Source organism: Pseudorca crassidens, chromosome 17, assembly GCF_039906515.1.
Source record: "Pseudorca crassidens isolate mPseCra1 chromosome 17, mPseCra1.hap1, whole genome shotgun sequence".
Lineage (NCBI taxonomy): Eukaryota > Metazoa > Chordata > Mammalia > Artiodactyla > Delphinidae > Pseudorca > Pseudorca crassidens.
This window is the reverse complement of record NC_090312.1, coordinates 67,989,201-68,002,720: the sequence shown is the minus strand read 5'-3', so window position 1 is coordinate 68,002,720 and position 13,520 is coordinate 67,989,201. Positions and strand designations below refer to the sequence as shown.

Below are 13,520 nucleotides of genomic sequence, written 5' to 3'. Positions count from 1 at the left end.
GCTCCAAAACCTAAGCCTAAATGTGCCCAAATAATTAGGTAGGCACAGGAAGACTGCAAGAGGAAAGGCTGCAGCTGGAAGCTGAAGAAACTAAGTGGAAGTATCAGCTGAGGGATGTCACCACGGTGGAGGCAAAGCTTGAAGTTTTAGTCCAGGCAACTTACCTGAGTACTAGACCAAAAAGAAAAACAATAATCTACAAAAGAAAAGATGATCCAGAGTTGCTATAACATATGATAATATGTCCACAATGTCCATTTTTCAAACAAAAATTACAGACATGCAGAGAAATCGAAATGAAGCATGTTCATAAATAAGGTGGTCAAGAGGAAACTGACTCCTAATGGGCCCAGATGTTGGGTTTAGATGACAAAGACTTCAAAGCAGCTATTATAAAGATGTTCAAATAATTTTTAAAAATGTGTTCCCAATGACTATACAGATATGGAATCACAACAAGGAAAAAAAAAAAAAGAAGAACCAAATAGAAACATCAGATTAAAAAATACAATAACTGAAGTGAAAAATTTATTACATGGGCTTAACAGCAAATTGGAGAGGACAGAGAAAGTAGTCAGTAAATCTGAAAATAGATCAATGGAAGTTACACAATCCAAAGATGGAGAAAAATAAACAGAGTCTCGAATACCTGAAGGACAACATCAAGAGGCCCAACATATATGTAATTGGAGTCCCAAAAGGAGAGGAAAGAGAAAAGGGCAAAAAAATCTTTTGAAAAAACTAGCCAAAATCTTTTCAAAATTAGTGAGAAACATTATCTTAATCTAAGAAGCTAAATGAATCCCAAGCAGGATTAAAAACAATCCTAGACATAGCACAGCCAAACTGGTGAAACCAAAGATGAACAGAATATCTTAAGAGCAGCTAGAGTGAAACAACACATTACATATATGGTGCAGAAACAACTGGTTATCCTATGGGAAAAATAGGCTTCAAGTCTCACCCATACCATACCCCAAAAATTAAATAGATATCAGCATTAAACATAAAAGCACAAACTACAAAATGTCTAGAAAAAAATCAGAGAAAATCTTTGCAACCTTGGGGTTGTCAAAAATTGCTTAGATAGGACCAAAAAGGCACAGTTTATGGGAAAAAAATGTAAACTTGAACTTCATCAAAATTGAAAACTTCTTTTCCACTTTTCAAAAGATGCCATTAAGATAATGAAAAGACAAGTCACAGGCAGGGAGATAATATCTGCAACAGAAAGGGCCTGTATCCAGAATGTATAAAGAACTCTGATGACGCAATAATTTTAAAAAGTCGCAACCAGAAACTGGGAAAAAGATGTGGAAATTTCACAAAGATATATAATTGGCCAACAAGCACAAGAAAAGAAGTGCATATTATTGGTCATCAGGGAAATACAAATTAAAATACCAGTGAGATACCACTGTACCCTTCACAGAATAAGACTGATCATATCAATGTATGGAACCCTCATACAGCGCTGGTAGGAATGTAATATGATACAACACACTGAAAAAGAATCTGATAGTTTCTTGTAAGCTTGTATGTATACTTACCATGTGACCCAGGAATTTCACTCTGAGGTATTTTTCCAAGAGAACTGGAAGCATGTCTGCACAAAATCTTGTACGTGAATGTTCACAGCTTTACTCATAATAGCCCCAAACTGGAAACAACTCAAATGTCCATCAACTGATAAACTGATACATAATTTGTGGTGTACATCATATAATGGACTAGTACTTAGCAATAAAAAGGAACAAACTACTGATATACACAACATGGACAATCTCAGAAACACTACAGCCAGTGAAAGAAGCCAGAAACAAAACTGTTCAGGCTGGATGATTCAATTTTTATGAAATTTTAGGCACAACTAATCTTTGTGACAAAAAAGATATCCTGGTTGCCCAGAGCCACAGAGAGGTGAGGAGAACAGGCTACAAAGAGGCACCGGGGAATATTTTACAGTAATAGAAATATCCCCATCTTGATGGTGGTTGTAGTTACATGGTGGTATACATTTTTCAAAACTCATCAAACTGTATAACTAAAATGGGTGTGCTTTATTGTATGTAAATTATACCTCAATAAGGTTGATCAAAACATTTCAAAAGCATAGTTATCTGATACAACACTTAGAGATACTAAGTCATTGCTCATACTTCTCACAAATAATCATAATTAATCTCCCAATTAATTTCCAAGTAATTGTTACCTTAGGAGACTAACCATTTGAATTTATCACGTGTTCAGATGTGACTGTCTGTCCTTCCACTTCCCCCTTTCCCCTGGCCACACTCCACATCCCACCCTCAATAATCCCATCCTAATGTCAGCTTCATGAGGACAGAACCCTTGACTGTCATTTATGCTATATCCTCAGTGCAATAAGTGCACCTGGCCCATGGCAGGTGCTCAATATACTTTGGTTGATGTAATGAATGAATGAATCCCTCACATTGTTGGTATTCATCAGGAATCTCTTCCTAGGCCTTTACCCACTTTCCCTGGTCAATCTTTACTACTTTTTTTTTTTTTTTTTTTTTTTTTGCGGTACGCAGGCCTCTCACTGTTGGGGCCTCTCCCGTTGCGGAGCACAGGCTCCGGACGCGCAGGCTCAGCCGCTCCGCGGCATGTGGGATCTTCCCGGACCGGGGCACGAACCCGTGTCCCCTGCACAGCAGGCGGACTCTCAACCACTGCGCCACCAAGGAAGCCCTTTACTACTTTTATGGCTTCAATTACATTTGTACATCGATCACTCCCCAATCTCTGTGTCCTATGCTCTCTTGCTGATCACCAGACCCACTGATGAATGCCTACTGGACAACTGCCTTTGAAAGTCCCACAGGAAACTCAAATTCGCCATGTTTAAAATGGAACTCATTAACCTCCTCTAAGTTTATTCATCACGTTCATACTAAAAATAAAACCTTTCCTAAAACATTCGTATTACCTTCCTACTTTACTTCATTCTCAAATTCTTGAAATGAATGGTCAATTCATCCTCAGAGAGTCTCTAATTACTCTACAATGCCATCTACATGTAGCTTCCATCCTGACCAGGACAGTGAAAGCATCCTCACAGAAGTTAGCAGCCGAGATCACTGAATTCGCTCAACTGTACCGTGGATGCCTGCACCTCAGCCCCACTCCTCTGCGACCATTAGCTTTGCTTCATTCAATCTTTGCTATTTCTCTACTGGATTCATGCAAAGTCACTCTAATTGGTCTTTCTGCTACCAATCTTTTTGTCTAGTTCCTCCTCCACATGCTTACAGAATTATCTTTTTAAAATACAAAACCAATGTCACTACCCTTTAAAAAAGAAGTTGGTGGTCTCTGGCTAACAGCTAAATTCAAATTCTCAGCAGCACACGTCTTTTCAGCCTACTTGCCAACCACTTCCACTTTGAACTCTTAAGCATTTTCTAAAACATCACGCCCTTTTGTCTTTAGGAGTCAGCTGTTTCTCCCTGCAATTTCTTTTCTTCTTATTCACCTTAAAAGTCTATGTACTTCTTAAAGCTCATTCAAATGTCCCTCAGCTATGAATTCTTCTTAATTCCTTCAGTCAGAGCTCTTCATTCCCATCCATGATTCTTGACATGGCTAATCACACCTCAAGTGATGACACTTACTATGCGGGGCAGGCATTACCTGCGTTATTTCCTGCAGCATGCTACAAATATTTAATTTTTAAAAAATTAAATTTTTGTGTAATGTTCAAACACTGATCCCTGGAGACCAGACTCAATTGTAATAGCGGCCACTCTTCTGTATATTGGTTTTATTTTCCTGTCTGTCTGTCTCCAACTTGACCATAACTCTTCCTGTACCCACTGTCTGGTATGCTACCTGGCACGTGTAGGTATGTATTAAGTATCGGCCCAGAGTGAATAAACAAAGGTTCCAGTTCCTGTTGTTCAGCTAAATCAATTCCAGTATTCAATGAGATGATATTGTATACCCAGATTAACTTCATATCCATCCAGTTCTTCACATACATACTGAAATGACTGAAAACTATTCTTAATGCACTATTTTTCTCTTGATAAGAGTTTCTGAAGCTGTGAACTGTGTATCCTTTTCCAGCTGTACTCCTTGTTTTCTCAAATGTTCCACTACAGATAAAACGATTCTGAACTTTTCTTATACTTAAAAAAATGACAATACTACAGATAAAAAATTTTTTAAAGTTTTTCAAATATCTCTTATCTCTCACAGTTATATCTGCTTTTTGATGTGACCGTGTCAAGACGCCAGAACTTTCCTGAACCTAAAATCTATAAGGGTTTAAAATTAACTAATAATTCTCTATGTGGAAATGAGTAAACTGCATTACTAATAGGATGCTTTACTTCTGTAGTCCCTCAAATGTGTATTTACATCATAAAGTTATACCTTTGAATAAAAACTAAAGTTCCTTCCAGCTCAAAAGAGAATTCTTAAATAACTCAGACTCAGTTGTGTACCTAGTGGAGGGCATAAATAAATTTATTAATGAAATCTATGACTAAACCAAAACGATATCCAGAAGACCATGGACTACCATGAACACTAGTCCTACCTTCAGGGATCAGGCTTCAAACGCTATACAATAGCTGGATTTAAAATCAAATGAAGATTTGTAAGCAAGAAGCAAAAATGTACCAGGCACTTCTGCTGTGTCATAAAATAATGTAGGTAATGCCTCCTTCACTATCTGATACATAACGAGACAGTCAATAAACGTTAGTTTCGTTTCCCTGTTTACTCATATATCTCCTAATGCCCCTGGTATGTCAGAGTAGTTTTTTTCCGTGTGCAGAAATCTTTTACACTCAGTATTCCACATACTGTTCTCTTTCTCAAGAGTTGTCCTGGGTGAGAAGAGAACAATATATCTGAAATTTTAGATGCTGTCATTCACGAAAAAAAAAATCTCAGCTGTAGCTGAATGCTGGAGAGAGGGAAATAGATAATTTCAACATGACTTAGAATGAACACAGGTATACAGATACCAGCCTGACATGCACTGACATGTACCTGACGGGTACTACAATTAATCTTACGTTACTAAGTAAAATTCACATCATTGCCAACCTTTTCTAGCAAAAGGAAATGAAATTCACCTTTAGATGAAAAATAATTTCCTTTTCTTCAAATTGATTGAAGAAATAATTGATTATTGGTTTTCAAATAATTCCAAATAGAATTCTCATGCTGACTTGAAATCTCTTCCGGTACAAACAGAAAAGGCTACAGCTATTTCTACTTGGGGATGACACATAATGGCAACTATCTTTTTCTGCACCTCAGTGGCTCATTTCAAAGTCACTGTGCCAGGACAGCTCTTTTGTGTTTGTATATTACTCTTTCTTTGAAATATGTGTCTTACTATGTATGTGCTGGCCTATCAAGGCTCAAAATGAGTACCTTTGTCTTTCTGATTACATTCTGCAATGATTTAGGGTGGAGTCAGTTAGTCCTGAAGAGTTTATGCAGTAATAGTAGACTGTTTACTTGAAGCCTGATTGATTCTTATTTGTGTTACTGTTACTCATCACAGTATGTTTTTATGTGGATCAGGATTTCTTTCTTCAAATGTAATATTTTTCTCTAAAGAGTTGGAAATTTCAGCAAAGTAAGGTGACCTGTAATTCTACTGGTTTTTATGAAGTATGGTTATGTGATATGTAGTCTGCATACCCTTAAGGGCTTGGCCAAGTATATCAAGGCCTAAAGAAACCAGACAATAAGTCAGTTTGCATGAATGTAGGCTGCCCATTTGAAGAACAAACCTGAGTTTTAGGGTCCCTACAGGAAAACCAAGCCTTCAGGAGAATTCTTCCAATTTCTCCAAGGTCTTTGAAAAGCAGCAGAGGCTGAATCCAAGAGGGCTTTTTAAGAAGTGACTATGAATCAGAGCGGAATCTCTTGACCCCATGCTAAACCCATGTATGTTTTGCTCCTTGTACTCTGGGTAATTTCTCATCACTTTATACATTTGTGTAACAGTGCAGATGAAAATTTGGGCTCAGAAGTGACACGGTGAGTTATGTTTCAAGGACAAGTTAGAAACGGGGGAAAAACATATTTCTAAGTGGAAGAGTATACGTATATGCATGATTTCTTTCTCCATATTTTCCTATTAGGAATCTACAAAAGTTTACTGAAACGGGTCTTTAAAAAAAAACGGATCCCTTACTCTTTAAAAAAACAAGCTGCAAAGAGCTACTCTGATTATAAATATATGGATTACAAAAAGTGAGGTATAGGGAAAATAAGAAAAAAGAGAAAGGGAAAAGGTTGATTTTCAAATTGGCCAAGCCCACTCCCCATGTCCCAGCTCAGTGTAATCTGTACTAAGGTCGTATTGTTAAAATATGCTATGTGTCATACATGTCAAAAATAAATATTTAAAAGAAGCTCATCACCATAAAAGAAGTCTGCTATAATCATACTAAACTTTAAAAAAGGAGATATATTATTATAGTTGAAATGTATTATGTTTGAATTGTATTTGAAAAGAAAGTTTTTAATTAAATAGATATTTCTAAGCCTTCTACTGACATTCTCATCTCGCTAAAAATGGCACCAGCATCATAAACTCACAATAATGAACAGCCCCCTATAAAACACTCCTTGATTTTTATAAAATAAACTGATTATGGTTTAACTAAGACACCAACTAAGTGCTTCTTTACATTCTTTATGTGAGAAAAACAAATCTAGTTTATCAAATTTTACTCCCAAGGTTTTAAAAACAACACTGTTCAGTGGATGACAGTCACAAGGAAGGGTACAGACTAAAAGATTAAAATTAAATCCATCTATCAAGGATAATTGACTAAAATAATTCATTTTAATTTCCAATCTAATCACGTTCTAATGACTCATTTAAACAATGAAATGCTTATAGTTAATTATTCAGAGAGATTTTTAATATATGGAAAAGCATATTAAAGATGGAAAAACTTAGAATAATGTAAATTATAACACAACAAAACAATCTTCTGCTTCAGCTCAAAAGCAGAGCATTTCAAAAATGTCTCCATAACAATCTTCTTTAAAAAGCTGAATGATTTTGAAACATTTTGGCATTGTAATTAAAGGGTATCAAGGTACGCACCAAGGAGCCCTGAACACTACGGTATAACTACATTTCAAATGAATTTTTATGAAATGCATAGAAGTTACAGAAGCATACTAACTGGGCTGAACAAAGTCTGAGGTTCACAGAACTACTGATATAAAACTTTCTTCTGCTAAAAAATAATAAATCAATAAGAACATTCAGGTTTTAAAAGAAGATAATAAAAATGTACTCAATAAAAATTCAAAAAATAAATATTCACTTATGATAGAGATCCAAAGGCTTGCATCTAAAATGTGATTAAAAACTTCAGGTGAGCCCAAGAAAGGATAAAAGAATTACTGAGAATGTGCAAGTGTTCAGTCATATTCTGACCTATGAAGTCAGCTTTATTCATAATAACTTTAATTGTATAATAAATTATTCTGTAGATTTAAGCAAAAGGATGTGAGTTGAATACCTACATTCTGGTGAGCAAATAAGCTTTTTGTAACTTATAAATTTCAATTAAGGAAAAAAATTTAAAAGTTAAAACAACGTCGTTTTCAGTACACTAATATATTTTTTTTACTTTGTAATACAATATAGCTGTCACATACAATGGCTCTGGTAGGCTTAAATCAAATGTCAGTGGGCACAGAGGGCCAGAGAAGGGTTTATATACAATATTCAATAAGCAATAATATCTGTTCAGTGTACAGTAACAAAATTTTAAAAGTACTAACCTAGAAACAGAGAAAAAGAATTTATTGTTTTTAAATTCCAGAAATGAAAATAACATAACAGCATGTCATCCATAACAAGCTGGCCCTATAATTTCTAAACTACAGTCCAATTAAAACATTTAAGAAATAGAAACAATCTACATGTTTTTCTACCAGGTAAATGTACCTGAGAAAGTTACCTATAAAGAAAGAGGCTTTAAAACTCTTAACCACAAAGACTCTTCTACCGTGACATTATGAGGACGTGCCGGGCACCTGACAGGGAAGGGAAGCCATTTCCCACAGTCTGTTCACCACACACTGCAGGCTGCAGCCCGTCAGCAAAACAATATTTCATAGCAACACCGAGCTCATTTGACCAAAGCAGCACAGTAACGTTTTAAAACCATGTTTATCTTCATTAGTATGTAAAAATCACCATACACAAATTTGGAAATGTTTAACGTGTCCATAAGTAAGAGTGTATTATCTCAGCATAAGCTTTAAAAAAAATAAAAAGGTCTGAGTACTCAGCCCAAATATAGGAGAAACAGATTCTACATTTTGACTAAAGTAAAGGTATTTTAAAATTATAGTTGTTGTCATTGCTAAGAATTAACAAATAAATACAAATTTAAGTAGTTCTTCTGGCAGCAAAATTACATCAGAGGAACATCTCCAACCAAAAAATCAGTTCAGAGCTTGAGTGCAATTTGTGCTTTGTTTCTATAAAAATGCAAATGCAGTGTTACTTTCAGACATTTCTAAATGACTAGACTTGTAAATAAACAGTGAATTCCTTTTCATCACAGTTTATTTCTAGTTCACCTTATGCAAGTTATAGATAGAACTAAAAATTGCTTAGTTTTTCTTTTCCAGTACTTTAACTGTGTGAATCAAGGTTCTTTTATTTTAAACAGTGATTTATTGTTATTCTTAAGGTAAACAACGAAAACAAGTTCTAAATTTTAATTTTTAAGTTAAGTGTTTAAAATTTCAGATGACAGAGCCCCAAACTGGTAACAGCTTTTTAGATTTCGTATTAATAGTCTAAGTAAAAACACTCAACGACTACCTGGCAATAGATGTGAAAGAATCAGGTTTCTGTGATGAGAAACAAAAAAAAACATGCAAAATACCCCCTTGGTAAAACACATGATCTTCTCTCATATCTAAATTTGTAAAATTTTTATAAATACATGATCATTCTACACAATACAGATCTTCTAGAAGATTTCTAAAGGAAATTACAGTTTTTGGTCTTAAGGAGTAAGACTAACATGGAAAGGGGGGTGAATATAATGAAATCTGAGGGAGCAGTCCACTCTTTCTACACACAAGCACGCTGCTGTTCGCCCAGTCAAGTGAGTGATTACAGCTCAGTACAGGATTTTCAAGGCAACTAAGAAGTCAGAACACAGGTATTTCCTCTTCCTAGAGTTAACAATTCTTTAAAAAGTTCTACTCATAAAGGATTGTTGGGTTTTTTTTTCAAAAGGGAACACTGGCTAAACGGGGAGGGGAGGGGGAAGGTTTCCAGCCCCAAATTCATATACACAACAAGCGGACTATAAGCTAGATTTAGACTGCCCGGTGAAATAGACTTGTTGGTACCGTCTAAGGTAGGCGCTACCCTAGATGGTTCAAAACACGATCCAGTAAAACGATACATGTTTTCATGCCTCAGACAACTAGAAAGCATTACTGTTCTAATACCATGTTTAACTAACTCCTAAGATCATAGACTTCTAGGATGTTGTACCTTAGTGGTATACCTGAATCATTACTAGCCATAGAATGCCAAATTCAAAACTGCTTTGAAAGTAAAATCATCATTAGAAAAAACCCTACTGTAAAATGAGGGAGGCCTTAGTGCTAAATACTAATACCAAATGTATGAAGGCAGCACTTTTGTTTGGGGAGGAGAGTGAGGGAATAGATGCACCCAAGCAGGACACAGAACAGAGAATGAAAAATGTTTAAAAAAAAACAAATCAAAAACAAAAACAGAAGAAGAAGGAATATGGAGGAGAGCCAGGCGGCAAACGAATTACTGGAGAGAATGAAAAATCTTTAAAATGAGGCATGTGCACATGACTCGTTTTTCTGTCCTCTGTGTTCCTAAGAATTTACAATGTAAGTGGCATAGAAGTCACGCTAGCAGGCAAGAATGAGCTTTCTGATGGACAGAGATGAAGGATTTGGGGCTAATGGACTGTTTTGTTTTCTTGTTTTTGCTTTTAATTCATACCTGAAAGCCTTGAATCCTTGCTAAATATTCCAGCTGTTTTGAAGGTTGTACTGGAGAACAAGGGGGAGGAGGAGAACTTCCTTTTAAACCTATGGCTTCAGCTGTAGGAGATGTTCCATTCATAAGGAGTTCCCTGGCAATTGCAGCTGAACTACTCGAGGTGGGAGATATACTGAAGAAAGAGCTTGAGGGTTGGTTCATATCTTTGGGTGACAAATAGCCTAGAGCTGTGCCAGAGATGACTTTGTGGCGGCTGGCTTCCATCTCTTGATAAACATCAGGAGACAAATGAAGAATTCCTTTCGGAGCTACAAGTAAAATAAAGGAACACTGTTATTACACGTAAAGTAAGTGGCACAGAAACATGTTATAACATTATTAACTCAAGGACTTCACTTGACACAGTGACTGAGCAGTGAGAAACGCTGTAAGCAAGCACCTTCCCCACGCTTGCAGAGGCACCGGCAGTCTCCTATTTGGAGGTGAATAACGCATGTTTCAATATTCCTAAAATCATTAGTATAAACAAGCCACCGAAGTGACTTCAGGGGAAAATGTACGTGGTAGGGAAGCTGTGGAGGAACACAGGTAACTGATGTGTGGAAGTGCAACATGGGATAAGATTAGGAATGTGCAGGGTCTTCACCCTGCAACTTAGTATTTTATGATCTCATAAAAGAGATCCCTAACATGGATTTTGCTGCAAAATCCGTAACCTATGCAGCAATTGAGACCAGTGGGTAAAAATGAAGACTGGGTCAGTCCAAACCATCTGAGGAACAAACTCCTATATCTCACGGCCTCCTGGTGTTCTCCTAGGTCCCACCGTCAACTCTATCTCATGAACATGTCAAAAAGCGACAGAGCATCTTCTCCCCCAAACTGTCTCCTATCTGGCTTACCTCATCATGATACCACCATCCACCTGCTCAGCTGCCCAACCTAGACTCCTGGCAACCATCTCTGAGTCACCCACAAACAAGTAACTGCCGTGTGCAGTCTAGAATTCGCCCCGTCATCACCAAGTGCATTAGTTCAAGCCAGGACACACACAGGTTCTAATATCAAGAGGAGTGAGCCTGGGGCTGTGTCAGCAGTTGGCAGGGTTGTAAACATATAAAAACAGCACTTTCCTTTGACTACCATTTGTCTCAGAGAGGTTTCAAACCACATTTCACACTGCTTGTTCTAATATCTTTGGATCAGATTTTAACGACTCTCAAATCATGATATTATCTTTTAAAATTACTGATAAATCACCACTTTTGGAGGATGTGCTCTGAGAGACACAGCTTAATGCCCTTGGTCCTGCCGCCCCGTTTCCGACCACTAACTCCTGATACAAGCCCTCAGTGTTTCTGGCCAGGGTTACTTTAACAACCACTGAAAGTTTCACCGCTGCTAGTCTCCCCAGTGTCCATTTCCCAAAATGTGTTCTATAACATAGTCCCCCAATATAAGGGTTCCATGATAAATAAATTGGGGAAATAATGAAAATTATATCACACACAAACATCCTTTTGGAGGATTAAAAATGCACATGAGCACAGTAAAGACTGAGAAGTCCAGAAGAACAGAAATCTATTCAACTTGGTTTAACCCAGGATTTCCCAAATTTATTTTATATCCAGGCTTTTCACATAATATTAATAATATCTAACACTCGGGGAAATGCTAAGACCAGCCACCCTCTTACTTTAAAGTCTTCACTGGCTCCCTCACTTACACGATAAAATCTAAACTTCTTAGGATGACATATGAAGCCCTCAGTGACCTGGCCCCTCCTCACCTCTCCATCCTACTAAAATACTCATGCGGAACCCATGCTCCCATCATGCAAATATATTCACACTTCTTCCAATACTCTGGCTTGTTTGATCCCATCATATCTTTATTTCTACTGTACACACACACACACACACACACACATACACACACGCACACACACCAGTTAAGCTCCGACTACTAGGTTCCAGGCACTGTGCTAACCAATACTGTCCTGACCTCAAGTCACCCTCAGTCTCTCAGGAGAGGAAAATGAAAGGGATAAATAACATAGGGTGGTAAGTGCCTCTGGAGAGGTGGGTTAGGGAGCGGTAGGAGCTCAGCAAAGGCTTCCTGGAGGTGGTACTGACGGCACATTTCAATGGATGAGGAGAACTGGGCCAGGGAGGAAGAAGGCTGAAGGCAGATGGCAGCATGAGCAAACGCGGGCACTAGCAGAGTAAGCCCAGGAAAGCAAGAAGGGGGAGGTGCGGGGGCTTCCCTGGTGGCGCAGTGGTTGAGAGTCTGCCTGCCAATGCAGGGGACACGGGTTCGAGCCCTGGTCTGGTAAGATCCCACGTGCCGGGGAGCAACTAGGCCCGTGAGCCACAACTACTGAGCCTGCGCGTCTGGAGCCTGTGCTCCACAAGAAGGGAGGCCGCGACAGTGAGAGGCCCGTGCACCGCGATGAAGAGTGGTCCCCGCTTGCCACAACTGGAGAAAGCCCTCACGCAGAAATGAGGATCCAACACAGCCAAAGATAAATAAATAAATAAAATTTTAAAAAAAGAAGGAGGAGGTGCGAACTGCAACGGGGGAAGGAGGAGGCAGGAAGGGGCGAAGCTCCAGGAGACTTCATCCTGACGGCATTAAACATAAAGGAGTTGCTTTTAAAAATAAATGGGACTTCCCTGGCGGTCCAGTTGCTTAGGGCTCGGTGCTTCCACCGCAGGGGCTTGGCTTCGAACCCTGGTCCGGGAAATAAGATCCCGCACGTCGCACGGCGCAGCCAAAAAAATAAGTGACTTATGTAGCTTAAAATAACATACCAATCCCATTTTATGGATTTACTTTATGCCTTTGTGTTTGTTAGCTTTATATCCAGGAAAAATTTCAACAAAAAAATTTAAAAAGAAAACATATGCATTGAAAAAAATACAGATGAATCTCACTAGCCAGAGGAAACTACTTTTTCATTTGGCTCTAAAAATATACTTTTAGTCTTGTTTCCTATATACCTTTTTGTTAACTTGAAAAAATAAGTTAAAACATAAAAATACCACATGAGGGCTTCCCTGGTGGTGCAGTGGTTGGGAGTCCGCCTGCCGATGCAGGGGACGTGGGTTCGTGCCCCGGTCCGGGAAGATCCCACATGCCGCGGAGCGGCTTGGGCCCGTGGGCCATGGCCGCTGAGCCTGCGCGTCCAGAGCCTGTGCTCCGCAGCGGGAGAGGCCACAGCGGTGAGAGGCCCGTGTACCGCAAAAAGAAAAAAACAACAACAAAAAACCACATGATCCTTTTGTTGTTTACAAAACAATATACTTTCATTAATAATTTTAAGGCTTAAATTTTCATTATATGAATTGTTTCCTTAAACAATTCCGCATTGTTGGACATCTAATTTATCTCCTTTTCATGCAATTAAAACAATATAGTGAAACATATTTTTTGCAATTACATCCTTACTCACATGAAGATTGATTTCCTTCACTTAGAAGCAGAATTG

At 38.1% G+C, this 13,520-nt stretch overlaps 1 protein-coding gene across 14 annotated transcripts in view; it reads right to left on the bottom strand.

Moving 5' to 3' along the window:
* The window catches only part of STAU2 (staufen double-stranded RNA binding protein 2), a 305,414-nt gene that overhangs the window by 120,525 nt on the left and 171,369 nt on the right, over positions 1–13,520 (bottom strand). For all 14 annotated transcript variants that reach the window (XM_067712055.1, XM_067712049.1, XM_067712054.1 and 11 more), the window contains one exon: positions 10,031–10,338. In XM_067712055.1, the coding sequence (XP_067568156.1) occupies positions 10,031–10,338 (308 nt within the window). The remainder of the gene's footprint in view (positions 1–10,030; positions 10,339–13,520) is intronic.